Here is a 21,827-nt window from a genome sequence, read left to right as displayed (position 1 = left end):
ATGTATCGAACCTCATCAAAATGCTATATTTGTATAATATAAGATAACGGTTTTTATCACCTGCGCTGATCTATATAGAATATAATGCTAGAAACTGTTGTGTAAACAGAAATAAAAAGTTTCGTTCTCACGAACTTTTTGTAAGAAAATTGTGAGATTATAATCGCTCTCAGCTTAAAATATCATCTGTTGGTATCATGAATTCTATATCCATTGTAATCATTTCTTTTGTTTTTTTAAGCCTCGAGACTTCATATCTTGGCTCTATTAGTATTAAAATCCAATAACGGGTATATATACACACTGCTTAGGAGCCATAAAGAATTGTAGTCAAGTTGGCCCAAGGTTGTAATTCTAAGCTCTTTAATTTGGTCCTCTTTAGTGACACAGAAACGTTTTAATCTCTGGTTTAGGCTCCAATCTCTGAGATAAACCATCATATTATTGATGAAAAACTGCATTAGTTGTTTGATTAAGGCGCGAATTTGTCGACCATGCAAGCCCTTTCAAGAAAGATGTCAACCTACATCTAAATGTGTTATTTTATGATATTTTTGTTGCTGAATTTTGTAATTTGTGAAATACGCAATTATTAAGAAACAGATATACTATAAACTTTAAGAATTTTCATTTTACGAAATTACTTATGATCCTCCAATAGTCTTGCAAGATGAGACTGGATATCGAAATATTGAATAAGGCTTTGTACTGTTTGTTCATATTTGTGCCGTGTGACGAGTACATAATATACATGTATATTTTATACTAAAAACTTATCCGTTTTAAGACTTAAATGTATTAAAAGAATCGTTATTGGAATAGAGGCGTTTGTCTATTCAGCAAACACATCTACTTCGCCACCCACCATAATTATAAAACGTAATTGTACGATCTTTGTAAAATACCGAGAGCATCAAATCGTCTAGACATTCGCAAGTAAGAGTAGATTGATACTTGGTATGCGTGGGGGAGATATGATAGGTCCGATAGTGATCCCTCATACACAGCGTTCATGAACTATCAATCGTAGACACTATATGCATCGCGAGGTTACAAAACTGTTGATATCATTGATAAATGTAACTCATAACTTGATTAGAATTGTTTTTAACGGTTGATCTAGTAGGTCGACTTGTGGCATGTGAAAACGGCAATTTATTAGCGACTATATCTTAACGCATGTGACTCGTGTACATAATGTATAAGCATATGTTGTAAACAAACGTCAATAAAATACATTGATTGGCTTGATTGATTGATTGATTGATTGATTGATTGAATAAATGTTATAATTACAAAATTTGCAGTTACCAGCGCAGCACTGTTTTTTCTGGATATATTTACGTGTTGACATTCAAATGTACATGTGAAGCGCCATTATTGATGGTTAATCATCTCACTTCAGCCAACATGTTGTTTTGCGATCGTGTATGTATGGAAAGCCATAGCTGCCTTATAGATACTAGATGTTTTATTGCATCACGTCACCATGTTATAGCAGCACTCGTGTCACCATATATCATAGCATCGTGTCACCATGTTATTAGCATTCGTGTCACCATATCATCGTGTCACAATATCATGGCTATCGTGTCACATTATCATGGCATCGTGTCACCAGTGTGTATAGCATGATGTCACCAGTTGGCATCATGTGTTACATTGCCACGGTATCATGTTATGTTATAGCATCGTGTCACCATGTTCATATTGCATCGTGTATCATGTCACCATGGTATAGTTCACATCGTTGTCACGTGTTATAGCTTGTGTCAACCATATCATAGCATCGATATATTTGTTGATATATGATCTTGCCATCTACATAAGAAATCGATCACAAACGTGGCCATGAATATTTCCATAGTGAACGCAGTGAAGCGGAACATACGTAGCAGGCATGTGACAACATATGAACATGACATCTGATTTTTCAACGTAGTCTTTCATAATAACAGATTATTTGAAGGAAGTACTTGTAAGAGATATGGTGTCACAAAGATGGATAAAAAAAGTGTTATATATCCTCTTAGGATTTTGCATGTTTGGATTTATAGTGAAGTGGATAAAACCAATTAAAACCAAAGGTATGTGTAACATGTTATTATCAACATATTATGTTTAAAAAATATTTTATTCAATAAGGATACATGCACAGTACAGCATACATGTCATGAGAGGCTGGCTTCTGAAACAAGTACAGTGTAATTATATAAATCATCATCATATTAATTTTAAATGAATCTAGAAAGGAACTTCAAAAATGTCAACTTCGTTTTATTAAAAAATAGCTATTTTCAATAGTTTGGAAAATTCACATTTATATTGATACTAGTAATATAATTCTATTTTATTTCGACGCAACACAAATAGTTAAATAGTTAATATGTGGAAAGTTAGTAGAAAAGAAATAAGAGACAAAGCAGAACAAGAGTGACTAATTTGTGTATAGCTCATTTATATGGACGATAGCCCGCCGGGTAGTCCATTATACTAATTACACTTTCATAGACCTGTGATCAATCTTTATTCCAAAAGCCCTTAGGTTATACATGTAGGTACATTGTATGAAACATACAGTTAAATACATTTGTAAATGCATTGTAATCATATTCAGGTGATTGACATCGTAACAGTAACGCTAATTATTTATAACTTGAACTTACACACATGTTACGTATCTTTATTAGAGTGCTTCATACTTGTAATGTTCTCATTCTGGCATCTCAATATATACACGATACAAAATTTACTAATACATTTTGTTTGATAAAAACCTCTAAACAAAAAAAGGGAAAAGTGAAGAATAATTTGTGAAGTCATTTTTATTTACATTCCTTATGATTACAGTAGTGTTAAGTACTAAAGCACAAAGAATAAAGAACAAGTTATTTAAATTATACACACATACATATGCGATGACCGACTGCTATTCGTACTAGTTTTTGCCTGGCACTGACAATAATGACAAGGTATATCGTTTACTACTATGCCCTTCTGAAATACTTCTTTAGTTTAGTTTAAAGGGGGTAACGGATCATATTACGGGAGCCGCGCAGAATGTCTTTTTGAAAATGAACTGCCGATATGTCTGTGTGTTTAGAGAGAACTTTACTCCGAAGACGTTGGCCATAGTGTCACAAACTGCTATGATCTGTATTTATGAAGTAAACTAAGGAATTGTGTGGAACTTCAGTGCCTGGCAAAACACTTTTACAAGTAGCAGTGATTTTTCGGCCGCTCTCGGCTATCGTATGCAGAGCATATAGAGATAAATCGGAGAGGCAGTCCTTATATAATCTTGGCTGTTAATACGACGTTAAGTCTAATAAAAAAAGACGGCTGTATCTCCATTTGCCCACCATAATCTGATAATAAGCAGAATGTTATGACAAAGGTTATAGTCTATTTAAGAGAAGTAAACCTGGGTTTACCTGTGTTTACATGTGCTTCTGTACTTATTCCATAAGGGTTTCATTTATGCATAACATGAACATGCATGAAAATTTTATAACTTGGAAACATCTATTAATATGTTACTCTTTTTGTAATCTCAGTTATGTTCTTGTTATTTTTATGTTAATTGAACATATCAAACATATATCTTCTGTATAAATGCTTAGGTTTTTTATTGTGTGATAAAAGTAATGCGCATTGATATATAATACATGTATTATCAAATTATGCAAATTTACTAAGTTTTGCAGGTTACTGTAAACGAAAGATATCTCAATTAAACCAAATATTACATTCTGACTAAAAAGTATATTTGATTTTTTAATATCTCATACTTAGTAATTATTTCATGGAGAATATTTTAACGACCATCTGGAAGTTTCAAAAAAACAAAAATGCGAAAATATCATCCTAGATGAAAAATAACTGGATTTTATCAATGTCTAACATACAAATATATAACAGTACATGTATGTTTGACTTTCATGTTACTGTATAGAATTGGAATGTCGGGACATAAATAAAGTTGATATACAATGTATATGGAATACAAATGTATATGATTTAATTAATTAGGTACATGCATATTTACATGTGTATTGTTACATGTATCATCCGATAGAATTGAACAGTTTCTTGTGATATATTCTCTATATAGCTACATAAGTACACATGCCAACATTACAAGCATTATTGTCTTGATTGGGTTCTCCTAATAACGACAGATGTAGAAGTTTTTATGATTTTAACTGATTCTTGAAATTGAAACAATTTGCTCTTCCTGTGACACTTCTCCTAAAACTTGGATGCAATTTTGTTCTTAGTTCTTATCTCAATGTTGAAATTTATAAAGGTGTAACATATCAGATATTATGCATATTAAGTCAAAATGCATAAAATATATATAGTACTGTACTGTATGTAATGATATCTCTCTATTTCCCCACTTTTGACAAACTAGAGGTAAGCTCATGACAGGTAAACGAATACCGGCAAGCACAGGTAAAAATTATTATGAAACTGACTATAATTGGTTTTCCATGGTTCTCCTATACCAACACTTTTCTTTGTTCTCTAAAAAGTGGGCAAATGGAGAACACACCAAAAAGACAAAATTTAACAAAATTATACCTTATTCGCGATGATGATGTTTGCTAAATATGATAATAATAATGATAATGTTGTAGTTGATGTTGATGATGATGATGATGATGATGATGATGATGGTTGTGGTGATGGTGGTGGTGGTGGTGGTGGTGATGGTAATGATGAATTTTGGATGATGATGATGATGATGATGGTTGTGGTGATGATGGTGATGGTGGTGGTAGTGATGATGATGATGATGATGATGATGATGGTTGTGGTGGAATGATGTGGTGGTGATGATGTGATGGTGATGGTGGTGGTGATGGTGGTGGTGGTGATGATAATAATGATGATGAATTTTAGGATGATGATGTTGGTGGTGATGGTAGTGATGATGATGATGATGATGATGATGGCTGTGGTGGTGGTGGTGGGGGTGATGTGATGATGATGATGATGTGATGGTGATGATGATGATGATGATGGTGATGATGTGGCTGTGGTGGTGGTGGTGGTGATGGTGATGGTGATGGTGGTGATGATGGTGGTGGTGATGATAATAATGATGATGATGATGAATTTTAGGATGATGATGATGATGGTGATGGTGATGGTGGTGGTGGTGGTGGTGGTGGTGATGGTGGTGGTGGTGATGATGGTAGATGATGGTGGTGGGGTGGTGATGATGGTGATGATAATGATGATGATGATGATGAATTTTGGGATGATGATGATGGTGGTGATGGTAGTTATGATAATGATAATGATGATGATGATGATGATGATGATGATGATGATGGTGATGGTGGTGGTGGTGGTGGTGACGATGATAATGATTATTATTATTATTATTATTAATTTTATTGATGCCAATTTTAATATGTTCATTCATTCTTCAGCTACAGATGCGGTATATCTCCGAAACGTCTGGGTAAGTTACAATATATTTCAGAAACGACTGGGTAAGGTACAAAATATCTCATTAACATCTGGGTAAATCACAACATATATATGAAACGACTGAGTAAGTTACAATATATGTCAGAAACGACTGAGTAGGTTACAATATATCTCAGAAACGACTAGGTAAGTTACAGTGTATCTCAGACATCTGGGTAAGTTACATTATATCTCAGAAACGATTGGGTAAATTAGAAGAAATCTCAGGTCTGGGTAAGTTACAATATATCTCAGAAACGTGTGAGGAAGTAACATAATATCCAACAAAGGACTGGATAAATTACATTATATCTCAGAAACATCTTGATGAGGTACAATATATATAAGAAACGATTGGGTAAATTACCATAGATCACACGTCTGGGTAAGTTACAAAGTATCTCAGATACATCTGGATAGCTTACAATATATCTCAGAAACGACCAGGCAAACTACAATATATCTCAGATAAAAAACGAGTGGGTAAATTACAATATATCTCGGATCAAAAACGAGTGGGTAAATTACAATATATCTCAGAAACATCTGATTAAGTTACAATATATTTCAGAAACATCTGAGTAAGTTACAACTCATCTCAGAAACATCTGGGTAAGTTACACTATATCTCAGAAACTTCTGGGTAAGGTACAAAATATCTCAGAAACGACTAAGTAAGTTACAATAGTATATCTCAAAAACATCTGAGAAGTTACGATATATCTCAGGTGTGGGTAAGTTACAATATATCTCAGAAACGTGTGAGGAAGTTACATAATATCCAACAAAGGACTGAATAAATTACATTATATCTCAGAAACATCTTGATGAGGTACAATATATATAAGAAACGATTGGGTAAATTACCATAGATCACACGTCTGGGTAAGTTACAAAGTATCTCAGATACATCTGGATAGCTTACAATATATCTCAGAAACGACCAGGCAAACTACAATATATCTCAGATAAAAAACGAGTGGGTAAATTACAATATATCTCAGAAACATCTGATTGGGTTACAATATATTTCAGAAACATCTGAGAAACATCTGGGTAAATTACAGTATATCTCAGAAACATTGGTAAATTACAGTTTATGTCTTGGTAAGTTGCAATATAACTCCTAAACGAGTAAGGTACAATATATTTCAGGTCTAGATTAGGTACAATGTATCTCATAAACATCTGGGTAAATTAACATATATCTAAGAAACTTCTGGGTAAGGTACAAAATATCTCAGAAATATCTGAGTAAGTTACATTATATGTCAGAAACATCGGGGTAAGTTAAGATATATATCTAAGAAACTTCTGGATAAGTTACATTATATCTTAGAAACATCTGGTTAATTACAATATATCTCAGACACTTCTGGGTAAGGCATAATACATCTCAGAAATATCTGCCTAAGTTACACCATATGTCAGAAACATCTGGGTAAGTTACAATATATCTCAGAAAATACTAGGTAAGGTACAAAATATCTCAGAAACGACTAAGTAAATTACAATATATCTCAAAAACATCTGGAAAGTTACGATATATCTCATGTCAGGTCTGGGTAAGTTGCAATATATCTCAGGTCTGGGTGAGGTAAAAGATATCTCAGGTCTGGGTGAGGTAAAATATATCTCAGGTCTGGGTAAGGTACAATATATCCCACTACTTGGGTAAGTTACAATATATCTCAAAAACATCTGGATAAGTTACGATATATCTCATGCAGGTCTGGGTAAGTTACAATATATCTCAGGTTGGGTAAGTCAATATATCTCAGTTGGGTAAGTTACAATATATCTCAGGTATGGGTAAGTTACAATATATCTCAGGTATGGGTAAGTTACAATATATCTCAGGTCTAGGTAAGGTAAAATATATCTCAGGTCTGGGTAAGTTTCAATATATCCCACGTCTGGTTAAGTTACAATATATCTCACATCTGGATAAGTTACAATATATCTCAGGTCTGGTAAGTTACAATATATCCCACGTCTGGTTAAGTTACAATATATCTCACGTCTGGTAAGTTACAATATATCCACGTCTGGTAAGTTACAATATATCTCACGTCTGGGTAAGGTTACAATATATCTCACGTCTGGTTAAGTTACAATATATCTCACGTCTGGGTAAGTTACAATATATCTCACGTATGGTTAAGTTACAATATATCTCACGTCTGGGTAAGTTACAATATATCTCACGTCTGGGTAAGTTACAATATATCTCACGTCTGGGTAAGTTACAATATATCTCACGTCTGGGTAAGTTACAATATATCTCACGTCTGGTAAGTTACAATATATCTCACGTCTGGTAAGTTACAATATATCTCACGTCTGGGTAAGTTACAATATATCTCACGTCTGGTTAAGTTACAATATATCTCACGTCTGGTAAGTTACAATATATCTCACATCTGGTAAGTTAAAATATATCTCACGTCTGGTTAAGTTACAATATATCTCACGTCTGGTTAAGTTACAATATATCTCACGTCTGGATAAGTTACAATATATCTCACTTCTGGTAAGTTACAATATACTCACGTCTGGTTAGTTACAAATATCTCACGTCTGGTAAGTTACAATATATCTCACGTCTCATCTGGGTAAGTTACAATATATCTCACGTCTGGTTAAGTTACAATATATCTCACGTCTGGGTAAGTTACAATATATCTCACGTCTGGATAAGTTACAATATATCTCACGTCTGGGTAAGTTACAATATATCTCACGTCTGGTTAAGTTACAATATATCTCACGTCTGGGTAAGTTACAATATATCTCACGTCTGGGTAAGTTACAATATATCTCACATCTGGGTAAGTTACAATATATCTCACGTCTGGGTAAGGTACAATATATCTCACGTCTGGGTAAGTTACAATATATCTCACGTCTGGGTAAGTTACAATATATCTCACGTCTGGGTAAGTTACAATATATCTCACGTCTGGGTAAGTTACAATATATCTCACGTCTGGGTAAGTTACAATATATCTCACGTCTGGTTAAGTTACAATATATCTCACGTCTGGATAAGTTACAATATATCTCACGTCTGGTTAAGTTACAATATATCTCACGTCTGGTTAAGTTACAATATATCTCACGTCTGGTTAAGTTACAATATATCTCACGTCTGGGTAAGTTACAATATATCTCACGTCTGGGTAAGTTACAATATATCTCCGGTCTAAGTAAGTTACAAAATATCTCACATCTGAGTAAGTTATAACAATATATCTTACGTCTGGGTAAGTTATAATATATCTCACGTCTGGATAAGTTACAATATATTTCACGTCTGGATAAGTTACAATATATCTCAGGTCTGAGTAAGTTACAACCCACATTAAATCTCAACTGAGATGAAGTCTCATGTGACCATTTCTAATCGTAGAAGCTGCTGGTTTTCCTTCAATCTGAATTTGTTTATACACATCAACATGACTATGATAACATATGTGTTGAAAACGTCTTTGTCAGAAATATATGATACATAGAGATTGGAAATTAAAAAAAAAGAACTGATTGGAAATTTCTTCTTTGTTACTACTGACGCCACAGTTTCGCGAAACAACGCCATAGTTTCGCTTAAAGTTGTATGGTATATCACTTTCGCTCTTTTTGTCATAGTAAAAACTGTATAGGTGCTATACACATTTTTCTCCGTCTGTCCGAGGTTTAAACTTTCTAATTTTACCACTTTTTATAAAGTTGCAGCAATGGGAGTATTTTAATAACAAAAGTAAAACAAATCTTTTTAACGTGTACACGTAAAAAATAGGCTCGAAAGATACCGATCCCGCGAATCATTCCGAACTCTTCCGAACATCGTCGCGACAATCTCGAAGTAATACGAGAGTTGTTAAACCAAGAGAAATGTCAACAATTTTTCGTAAACAAAACACGTGGTCGACCTCAGCAGACTGGATGTACAAAGAAATTAATGCTAAAACATTACGATTTTTGATACACACAATATTGAATTACGGCAATGTGTGAATGAGATGTTTCAAATTATTGCTCTGTGGACATAAACCAGCCCAATTTGCTCATATTAGCCAGAAGGAAAACGTAAACAAACACATGTGGGCTTACGCTAGTTACCTGGATCTCCACGTGCAGGACGTGTTGACGCCAGCCACGTGATACGATTCTGAATTCCGACAAAGCTCGAAGGTACTGAATATGGCGGAGATTGGAGGTGTTTTATTCAAAACCAGGAATATATTATCCCTAGATTTCGCTCTCTTATAGGCCGACATATGCTTTTGGGGAGCTAAATCATCAAGTTACATGTCCATGTTCAAATATCAAATGTTAAAACGACATATCGTTACAGTGAAAATTACCAGAAATACAACTTTAATAATGTCAAAAGTTCGCTTATAATGCCATAGGTTCGCTTAATAATGTCATAGATTCGCTTAATAATGCCATAGGTTCGCTTAATAACGGCATAGGTTCGCTTAATAATGCCATAGGTTCGCTTAATACTGTCATAGGTTCGCTTAATAATGCCATAGGGTCGCTTAATAATGCCATAGGTTCCCTTAATCATTCCATAGGTTCGCTTAATAATGCCATAGGTTCGCTTAATAATGCCATAGGTTCGCGTAGTGCGCGTACGTATTACACGTAAGTTTCGCGTTTAACGGCAAAGTTTCGTGTAATAACTTACTGCTTTTCAGTATCTTAGTTTAAAGTTGTCAATTTTACATAAATATGAAGTTAATACGTCATTTTTTGCATATATAAGATGTTTCAATATGAATTTAACATATATGTTCTGGTAAAAAGTATAAGTAAGAATAGACAATAAAACAGTGACGTCTGAAAGGACGAGTAAGAATGTGAATAAAACATTTTGTAATTTTCCAATAATGCAAGATTTGAAATCGTCCTTTATAGGCTGTAAGTGAATTAAGTAAGGAACAGAGGAAGGCGGAAGAACTTCGAGAAGTGGGTCAAGTCAACAAAGAACGAAGAGAGAGAATCCAAAGAGTTTGTTCTTTGAAAGAGAAAGGTCTCCGCATGAACAAGTCCAGACGCGAAATCTCAAGTCACATGTATATCGATAGGAAGCACAAATTGACGTACTGCTACCTTTTAAAGTCCGGATTCACATTTTGGGGGACGCTATTTAAAGTGAGTATATTTGTTTTGGGGTAAATTCTCGAATAAGAATAGTAGGAAGGACCCTTGGATTTGTAAAGTAAATTTAGTCAATGGAATTTCAATTAGAAAAGTATGATTGATTAAAGCGTCGATGAGATTTCAATCAGAAAGGTATGATCCATTAACAAATTAATGAGATTTCAATCAGAAAGGAATGATCTATCAACAAATTAATGAGGTTTTAATAAGAAAGGTATGATCTATTAACAAATAAATGAGGTTTTAATCAGTAAGGTATGATCTATTAACAAATTAATGAGGTTTCAATCAGACAGGTATGATTTATTATCAAATCAATGAGGTTTCAATCAGAAAGGTATGATCTATAAAAAATTAATGAGGTTTCAATCAGAAAGGTATGATCTATTATCAAATTAATGAGGTTTCAATCAGAAAGGTATAATCTATAAAAAATTAATGAGGTTTTAATCAGAAAGGTATGATCTATAAAAAATTAATGAGGTTTTAATCAGAAAGGTATGATCTATTAACAAATTAATGAGGTTTCAATCAGAAAGGTATGATGTTTTATCAAATCAATGAGGTTTCAATCAGAAAGGTATGATCTATTATCAAATCAATGAGGTTTCAATCAGAAAGGTATGATTGAATTAAGTGGCAGACAAGATTAGTTAGCTTATTTTGATTTATTTTCTATCGCACTATTCACAATTGAAGGGCGTTTCAGGTAAAGTAAACAAAAGAATGTTGAAGCACTTGGTGTAAAACCACCGCTCTATAGTCAACGCCTTGTAACTGTCCCACATGGGTTTCGAACTCTCGACCCAGAGGTGGAGGGCTAGTGGTTGGGTATTAGGATCTCCTATAGCTGTTACGCCAACAACGCCCCAATTTTTTATTTTAATCTGTAAATAAAATATATAATAAAATTATTTATATGTGTAATAGCCTTTATTATTTATCATTTTAGATAGTCGCAGGAGTTTTCAATACAACATCACCGTTCGATCCGGATATATTCTACAAACGCGCTACACCTGTGGCTTCACTACAAGCATTGCCTCAAAAGGAACGGGCGCCATTCTTCAACAATTCATTTTCCTTTATGTTTACTCGGGACCCTTATACTCGGCTCCTATCTGGGTACACTGATAAGCTATTTATGCCTAATTCCCACTGGCAATCGGTGGCGCCGTCAATAGCAAGGGTGGCACGACGCCGACACCAAACATGTGTTCCTGATATTGAATTTAAGGAATTTATCAAATATATCATCCATTCTGAGGAACATGGAGAAGGACGTGACGCGCATTACCATTTCGCCTTTAATTTCTGTGACCCTTGTCAATACAAGTACGACTTTATAGGTCAAATGGAAACAATCAAACAAGACACTATGTATTTACTAGATAAAATGAATCAATCAAAAGTAATTCAAAGTCTAGAAAAGGATTTGAGAAGACAATATGCAAATTTTACAATAACGGAACGCGTTGATATGCTTTTCAGATCTAAAGGGAGCAGTTATTCATGTAAAGAAAATTTTTTCAAGATTCAGCAGAAGATCTGGAAAGGATTTCAAATGAATGGAATTATTAGCACAAAGTCAAGATATCCCATCAGTGAGGAAGACAGTAACAGGATAACTCCAAAAGAGTTCCGTGATGCTGTAATTAAAGCTATTGGTGACGCTGCAGACGGCGATGTGTCCCGAAGGAACAAAGAGGAAGCTATGTTGGAGGCGTATTCTACCGTGGACACAGCAGACATGGAGAAACTAAGTAAACTGCTCCAGCCAGATTGTGAAGTGTTTGGCTACGATTGTAGACCTGATAAATTATTCAAGGACAGAAAATACATTAAACCTTGGTATTTTGATATCAGCACTGCTTGATAATAATGATATGCCAAACCCAGACAAACGTTTTACCCGTCTTTGTATATCACAAAGTTATCTCCCTTGCGAATAGTCAGGCATCCATTAAGACGTCATCATTTTGTGATGTTTCAGAGAAAACTCAATCGTTTTCTCTGAAAAGTATGAAGTTTTACTCGCATCCACATGCAGATGACGTCACATTAAATAGCTATCCTCAAAGGCAGACATCTATGTAATATGCAAATTCAGAATTAGCAATTGTACAATTATATTTGATTTCTAATGCCAAGCTGATTAAAACTTCCTGATATCATAATTATTTGTTTTCATATTACCATTCAATGATTACAATATATAGTTGTTAATTATCGCGGGTGCAAAATTTCGCGGTTAATTGTTTTGGACTTATTCGCGGGGGGTTATTTTCGCGAATTATCCTTCTTAGCTTTTTAAATCCCATACGACAGGCTATAATACTTGAAACCATGATGTCGATAAATTTCGCGAGGCATTAATTTTCGCGACTTAGAGATATTATTACCATTCAATGATTAATACTAAACATTAATGTAACGGTTAATGTTTATAAAACATAACATAGCGTTTACATAAACGGCCTTGGTATATAAAAGTTAATAACTGATATCTCAATCCTCCAGGGCCAGGTTGAAGTAACTTCATCTACATGTTGTTTTGCGAAATTAGGAACTCTTAAAATATGTTCATCTCAGTATTTTGCCCTGACATTTTCTGTAGAGAATCTGATCTAGCAGCGATATAAAGTGGGGGTCTGTACTTCTTATCATATAATCGGTTAACGTTGTTGGTATCATAGACATGTCACAACCAGTAAAGGCAACTTCGTCAAAAAAGGAGTATCGATTTGGGCCGTTTTACAGTCACTCAATGATTCTTAATAATAAGCAGTATGTTTTGAATGAAAATTCCTTAGGGTCGCCTGCATGCTGTATACTATTTTGAATGAGTAACATTTCCATTATAAAAGTACTCAGAATTTTTGGATACAAAGGATTCTATTGTTGTTACCACACGATACCAGTTATTATCCAATTTACCAACCAATATCATTATAAAAACATTATGACCTGGTTGTTCCCTGGCCCTTACGCAGTATTTGTCATTATCCAAATCAATTTCATGCTATGAAACTGTAGAATATGGAAGTTTTTAGCAAAAACAAATGTTGTTTTCTTTTTTCCAATTGAAATTCGCATGTTTCACGAGCAGAAACTACACAAAAAAATATTATTTTTACTCCAATATTTAATGTTAGGACTTCAGTGATGGAACAATGCTCATGCTTTGACCTTTGACTTCTGACTGTCTGTGTAAATGTAGTGCAACAATGTCTGTTGTACCCAATCATTCTGTCCTTTGATGTATAGTACATCATTTGGGCTAATTGACTTTATTTAACCATTGTTGATGTGAGCCAAAGGAGTCGAGACAACGCATTATTATCCAATTTACCAACCAATATCATTATAAAAACATTATGACCTGGTTGTTCCTGGCCCTTACGCAGTATTTGTCATTATCCAAATCAATTTCATGCTATGAAGCTGTAGAATATGGACGTTTTTAGCAAAATCAAGTGTTGTATTCTTTTTTTTCAATAGAAATTCGCATGTTGCAGAAACTACAAAAAAATATTATTTTTACTCCAATATTTAATGTTAGGACTTCAGTAATGGAACAATGTTCATGCTTTGACCTTTGACTTCTGACTGTCTGTGTAAAATGTAGTGCAACAATGTCTGTTGTACCCAATCAATCTGTCCTTTGATGTATAGTACATGATTTGGGCTAATTCTCTTTATTTAACCATTGTTGATGTGAGCCAAAGGAGTCGAGACAACGCATTTTTTTTTTTTTTTTTTTTTTTCTAAATAACTTTTGAAGACGTGGATGAAATTTCGGGATCCAATCAGAATTTGAATTTAGTTTAAAACATATCTTATGGAAACAAAAGGATTGGGCACAAGTTATTTCAACTTATATCAGGCCCTCTCCAACAATATTACAAACATAGATAATCAACATTTGAAAATGGCAGACTTAAAATGTTATTCAGAAACGAAATCTCATGCATACTCGAAATTAATATAAACATAAAATAAACATAGTAGTTTTAAACATACAATGTACATTTCCGTTTTCTCACATGAGAGAGAGAGGGAGAGAGAGAGAAAGAGAGAGGAAAGAGAGAGATTAAAATTTTTTAAGCAAATCCCCCGGGGGAAATAGAGGTAAATCCTTTAAATCGCTACTAGTCATAGAGTTCTGCATGGATTGTAACCAAATTTGTCCACAAACATCATTGGGGGAAGAGGAACAGAACTTGTATAAATTTTGGTTCTGACACCCCAGGGGCAGGACGGATGGGGCCCAATAAGGGAAATAGAGGTAAATCCTATAAATCGATACTTGTCATAGAGTTTTGCTTCGATTGTGACCAAATTTGGCCATAAACATCCTTGGGGGAAGGGGAACAGAACTTGTATAAATTTTGGCTCTGAACCCCAGGGGGCAGGAGAGGTGGGGCCCAATAGGGGATTTAGAGGTTAATATTAAAATTCCTTTAGAAAAGAGCAATGAACCTGTATTCAGAACATTACATGGCATTACAAACCAGGTGAGCGATACAGGCCTTCTGGGCCTCTTGTTTCTTTAGTCTGCCGTGCAAGATATTAGTTTTCCGGTCATCAAGGAGAAATAGAAAGGGTGGACATGAATTATGTTTTTTTTTTACGCAGAGTATCTCTAAAAGTGCTAAATCTGTTTTTTCTGTCTGTCAATTTGGGTGACAGATAAATAATCATGTCGCCCACATTCAATTTATCTCTCACCCAAATTGTATTCATATTGACTATATACTACAATTTGGTAACTGTTTATTGTTTAAATAGATCTTATTCAGTGTATTACGATATAAAATATACTTTAAAGCTTGTTTAGATATATGATTTATGTGGTAGCTCCATTAACAGTTTGAATCAATAAATACACCTAGGTGTTTATGTTGGTCAAAAAAAGTCTACACTTACGTTATTAAAGTTGATGTCAATAACATGGTCGTATTCAATATTAGAAATCAGCAGAGCTTCTGTTTTGGATGGATTAAATTTAACTAACCATTTATTCGCCAAAGTTTGAATAGAAGAATGATCGTTATTATATTCGAAGACTAAAGGAGATTTGTCTGAACATAGTAGTGAAGTATCATCAGCAAATAGTTTTGAAATACAATTAAGGTTATCGGTTATATCATTAATGTACAAGATGAATAGTAAGGGACCGAGTACTGAGCCTTGTGGCACTCCTGCATTAGTTTTATTTACAGAAGATCTGCTGTTTCCTACGAAAACCTGTTGTCGTCTGTCAGAACTATAGTCAACTAACCAGCCGAATAGCATACCAGAGTTACCATAACTCATTAGTTTCACTTCCAGTTCCTTATGCCATACTCTATCGAAGACCTTTGATATATCACAAAAAAATGATACATGTTGGATGTTTTTTTCTAGATTTTCACAAATATTTTCCCTAAAAAGGCGATAAATGTCATAATTTTTAAATTTAAGTAAAAAATATTGATGGACAAATCACCTTGTAACAGTCATTTCGAATTGAACCAACCCTTGTGTAAACATATATGTACTATAATTGATCGCATCAATGAGGTCGGAAAAAGAGAGGGAAACCCCCCCCCCCCCATAAAAAATGATCAAGAAATGGCTAAAATGACACATTCCCATATATGCGCATAGATAGAGAACCAGACAACATTCAGAGGCAAATAAACACATTTTTGATATGATTGAAACATGCTGAGTACGATTAAATCATAATAATGACGTTACGTCTTCTCATTTTCGTGAAATGAACGGGAAAACAATGAAATTTTCAGCTTTTTTCCCTAAAAAATCGATAAATGTCATAACTTTTATCACAAGTAAAACAATTGATGGACAAAACACCTTATAACAGTCATTTCGAATTGCACTTACACTTGTGTAAACACGTGTGTACTATAAAAAGATATATCGCATGAGTGAGGTGGAAAAAGAGAGGGAACCCCCCCCCCCCCCCCCCCCCCACACACACACACCGAAGAGAAAATGCAGAAGAAAAAAAATGAAAAACAAAATCAATAAATTAAAACTCGAAATATTCTGTCAACACACATTGTAACAGTTACTGACTCTTGTCTAAACAGAAGAAGCAAGATGACCTCCAACCCCCTCCCCAAAAAATAAATAAATATTCCCGGATCCAGTAAACATCCAAAGGCTAGTTCACATGTTTTATCCATGATTCATGCAGTTCCAATAATCGTAATAATTTATTTCTTTTTTTAGTGAAAACAACTGGGTTCGAATTATTCTCCTTCAATTTTGGGTATACCTCCCATGAAAAAGGTGTACCATTGTGATGCCTGCTCGCATAAGTTAAAAACTACAAATGCACATAATATCTGCTGAGGAGAAACAGTCACAGACTGGGCCGCCACAATGGGATCCTAGGAAAACAGTCAATTAGAATGAGAGGACATGGACCGTAGGTAAAAGTCAATGAAAGTAATCTGACCACGCCAAAAGGCAGCAGACATGATGTCCTGGAATCAGGACCCATTATGGAGAGCCAAAGAAGCCGCAAGGGCTCTAACCTCATGGGCCATCTCCTTGCATTTCGCTCCAGATTGATAATTGGACTACTCATAAGCAATTCTGATCACTTGACATATCCATCTGGAGATGTACTGGGAGGAGAAATCCTGCTGACCCTGTTTAATGGGCAAGAATAGTACATCGCCCCTTTGTTTTATCAAGGGAAAGCCTAAGCGTCCGACTGGGACAAAGCAGCCGATCTTTCTCCTTCGACTCAATAGAGATTGTGAATCTTTACCAAAAAGGCAGGATCTGGCACAACGAAGCACGAAAAGTGAATAGATGGATATCTCTCCTCCTACGACATGAGGCAAAAGCAAGAAGGAAGTCAAAAGTAAAAACCTTGATGGAGACCGACACCAAAGGCTCTTAAGGAGCCCCTTTCAGTAACACAAGTGCTGCATTCCACTGTGGAGCTAATTACTGCCGTACCCTAGGCATGTCCAGACTGAACCACCTAATCAAGGCAGACAAAGAGTTGGAAGACTCTAACTCTGGTCTACCATGAGAATACAGTACACTGGAAATAGCCATGCGATAGCCTGCAATAGTACTAGAGGCAAGTTTGCGTTCCCTAAACAAATAGAGAAGGGAATCCGCAATCAGCTGGGCAGAGGCCTTGACCTGATCAATTTTCCTGTCGATACACCAATCACAGACGATGTTCCATAACTGTTAAACGGCAGGTGAGGAAGACTTATTGATCGGGCGATGCGAGCTGACACGTCCTAAGAAAAGCTTGACTGATGAGTGAGGCCTCCTGAGATAGCTTCCACTCTCTTGAATGGATCTTCCGGGACCGAGGCTGGCGCAGGAGATTGGTTCTGAGTGGGGAAATCAGAGGAATATCCACCAACAGAAACGACAACAGCTCCGGAAACCAGGATTGTCTCGGTCACAGGGGCGCTAAATTGACAAAAGTGGACAATTAGTGGCGAAGTGGCGAAAAGATCTATATGAGGTCTGTTCCACACAAATGCCCTCGAAGATCGGGCGATTTAGCTGCATTATGTCACAACCGGCTTGCGGCGCCTGGAAAGAGTAACAGAGTCAACCGCATTTCCTGGCGCCTGGAAAGAGTAACAGAGTCAACCGCATTTCCTGACAGAAGAGACACGAATGACGAGGGCACAAAGGACGTTGGACTTTGCCCCCCACCCCCTTTCTCTACAGATACGCGACAACTGTAGAGTTGTCTGTAGTCACACAAACCACCTTGGACTGTAGCTAGAATATTCCGAAAAGCCTGCAGAGCCAACCGAACAGCCTCATCTCCATCATGTTGATGTGCTCGGAGACCTGATCCACATACCACTCCCCCGACTGGCAATGGCCGTCGAGGTAAACCTGTCATCTGTCATCGCTCCAACGATTCCTAGACTCGGTGGAGTATAAGGGAATCGTCGAAATAGATGTGTACATTTATTTTCCTGGAGTGATGAAATCCTTCGCCAACCTGCAGTTTTTTTTATGAAAACCAAGGTAACAGTCGTGAAACCGAAAGGATTTAGTTTTGTGGTAATGAGCTGTGCTATACTATCGTGTCTTCAGGACAAAAGAAATCAAGGATAATATTTCGAACACAGTGGTACGTTTCGTTCTGGCACGAGCCGAAAATTTATGAAAAATTCTATGTTTCCAGTTGTTCACTAAAAGAGAGTGGATTATTACGGTTCTAACCACGTTCTAGTTGTAATTGGGGCCACGATGGCCGATTGGTATAATGTCTCGACATATTACCACAAACCCTCCACCTCTGGGTAGCTTTTTCGAATCTACAGGGGCAGTTGCCAGGTATTTACTGCTGGCGGTGTCTTTCCTCCACCAATTAACCCGGCACATCCTTACATGACCCTGGCTGTTAAGAAATGTAATTGTAGATTGGAACTGTCTGAATCATAGATCAGGAAATATGTAATTTATGTAATTATAATTATGAGATTTTTTCTCTATGAGTTCGCTATCTATGAGGGGGGATGTCCACGATTCTTCTGCTAAAAAACATAAAACCCTTTTAAAATACACATATGTTTACACAAGGGTAAGTGCAATTTGAAATGACTGTTACAAGGTGTTTTGTCCATCAATTGTTTTACTTGTGATGTAATTTATGACATTTATCGATTTTTTAGGGAAAAAAAGCTGAAAATTTCATTGTTTTCCCGTCATTTCACAAAAATCACAGACGTACGTCATTTTTATGATTTAATCGTATTCAGCATGTTTCAATCATATTTAAAAATGTGTTTATTTGCCGCTGTGTGTTGTCTGGTTCGCTATCTATGCGCGTATGTATAAATGTGTCCTTTTGGCCATTTTTTTATCATTTTTTATGGGGGGTCCCTCTATTTTTCCAACCCCATTGATGCGATCAATCTTTTTATAGTACACATATGTTTACACAAGGGTTGGTTCAATTCGAAATGACTGTTACAAGGTGATTTGTCCATCAATTTTTTTACTTGTGATAAAAATTATGACATTTATCGATTTTTTAGGGAAAAAAATCTGAAAATTTCATTGTTTTCCCGTCATTTCACAAAAATGAGAAGACATAACGTCATTATTATGATTTAATCGTATTCAGCATGTTTCAATCATATCAAAAAATGTGTTTATTTGCCTCTGAATGTTGTCTGGTTCTCTATCTATGAGCATATATCGTGTCATTTTGGCCATTTTTCATACCTGAAATCCAAGATGGCCGCCATATGACCCCCATGGGACATTAGTTGTCAATGGCAACAAGCATAAAATGAAACCAGACATCATACCGGTCCTAAAAAACCATGTTTCGAAAAACTGCCAGAGGGGTACATGGGAACCTATTTCTCCTCCCCCACCATATGACTTGGTAAAGGACACTCCGAAAGAAACTTCAAACTTCAAACTTTATGAGTCTTTTTACAAAATAAATTGTGTAAAGAAACATATTTACATCAGTCAAGAATGCAACATAGAAGGAGGACAAATTATATGACTTTTTTAACATAACTTTGATAAATTTACATAAATTTCTCATTATTTTTTATATTCTTTGAGTTCAGAAGCTGTGAAAATTTTATGATATTTGGTCTGGTGTAATGGTACTAATTAACATATAATTTCCTTCCTAAGGTCAAAAACGGGCACTTTGATAAATAATGGAATTCATCACCAATATCATTGGTATCACAATAAGATAAAATTCTAACGTGATAATTTATATTAATCCATCTACCAGACTCCACAATGAATTTATGATTACTTTTTCGAAATTAACACATTAAAATTCTTTCATTATCATTTAATATATCAAAATATTTTACAAAATTACATTTGTTTTTGTATATTCTATAGCAAACTATAGGAACAAAAAATGTCATTATTCCATTTTTGTAAAAATTGAGATGCCTGGGAAAAGCAACTCCACTTCGCAATGAACAACGACACTGGTACACCAAGTAATCACTTAGAAAGAAGAGAAACCTTCACTTCAGTTCCATCCTCGATCCTCCAGGGGTTACTATCCCTAACGTATTATCCACCCCTGGACTATCTCAAAGTAAATCTAAAAAAACAGTTCAGGAGAAAAAAAAACCCCTGACCAATCAAAGGACTGCAGAAAGCAACACCCAACTTTGAAGCAACACAATCAATCACAGTGTACCGTAATACAATTCCTTTAATGTACATCAAAAGATCAAATTACCTGCATCTTCTCATACCTACAGTTTTACAATGAGATAGTCCAGGGGTGAATATAATGACAGTGATAGTAACCCCTGGTGTATCAAATGTGCTTCCATTCCTGCATACCAAACAAGCCACAAAATCCATCCAATATGAAGAGCCAACAACAGCAGTACCACCGAAGTGAAAGAAGCCTTAATTAATGGCTACCTACACGTTACAAACAAACTCAACTAGTTTGAAGTATCACCAATATGTCACCTCTGTTACAAGAAGACAGAAAACGGTTCCTTATTCAATGAAAAACACTTCAGAGTCCAACACTATCACCACAATCCCAGACAAATGTGAGCTATTGTAGTGCATTCTGGACCGCAGCCGCCAAGGGTGTTCAACAGGGCCCATTACCGGTAATATGGACATTCCTTATATTTAAAAAATTCCTTTATATTAAAATTCTCCTTAGGATAGCATTAAGGAGTTTAAGGAAGGCTCCTTAACTTAAGATTTTTCTGTACACTTGTAATGCACTTCTATGGAAAATTATAAGTTAAGGGAGTCCTTAAATTTAAGAAATGTTCATGAAAATGGGCCCAGATCAGAATCAAGAGACTATCTAGAGCTCTTGCTTACCTTCAAAGCAGTGACCTCCTGGGCCTATAAAATGGGTGAAATACTGAACTAATAAGCTAATAATACCTTAGATAGCCTTACACTGTTTGAGTAAAATTTTTATCATAGTTTTCACATCGCCTGTCTAATATCCGGTGATTTCGCCCGTGTAGTAGTTTTTGATAGGACATCATCAAATGAGGATGTGACGCAAGGATTTTGAGGTCATTGTAACAAAATGACGGCATTTATTGGATTTTAGCAACACATGTTGATGTTGAAATTCTTCTTGTTGAACATGTATTGTCTTTCACCATTAGAACACAACAATATAA

The 21,827-nt window shown here is 35.4% G+C and overlaps 1 protein-coding gene across 1 annotated transcript; it reads left to right on the top strand.

The window, feature by feature from the left end:
- The first annotated feature begins 1,852 nt into the window (after window positions 1–1,852).
- On the top strand, window positions 1,853–12,833 carry LOC138336351 (carbohydrate sulfotransferase 10-like). The gene is made up of 4 exons (XM_069285794.1): window positions 1,853–2,087; window positions 5,445–5,476; window positions 10,411–10,647; window positions 11,609–12,833. Exons 1-4 carry the CDS (start codon window positions 1,988–1,990, stop codon window positions 12,530–12,532), a joined length of 1,293 nt encoding a protein of 430 aa, XP_069141895.1. The 5' UTR covers window positions 1,853–1,987; the 3' UTR covers window positions 12,533–12,833.
- The last annotated feature ends 8,994 nt before the right edge of the window (window positions 12,834–21,827 follow it).

Source organism: Argopecten irradians, chromosome 12 (assembly GCF_041381155.1).
Source record: "Argopecten irradians isolate NY chromosome 12, Ai_NY, whole genome shotgun sequence".
Classification (NCBI taxonomy): Eukaryota; Metazoa; Mollusca; class Bivalvia; order Pectinida; family Pectinidae; genus Argopecten; species Argopecten irradians.
The sequence above is the reverse complement of the archived record's forward strand: the minus strand, read 5'-3'. Positions and strand labels throughout refer to the sequence as shown.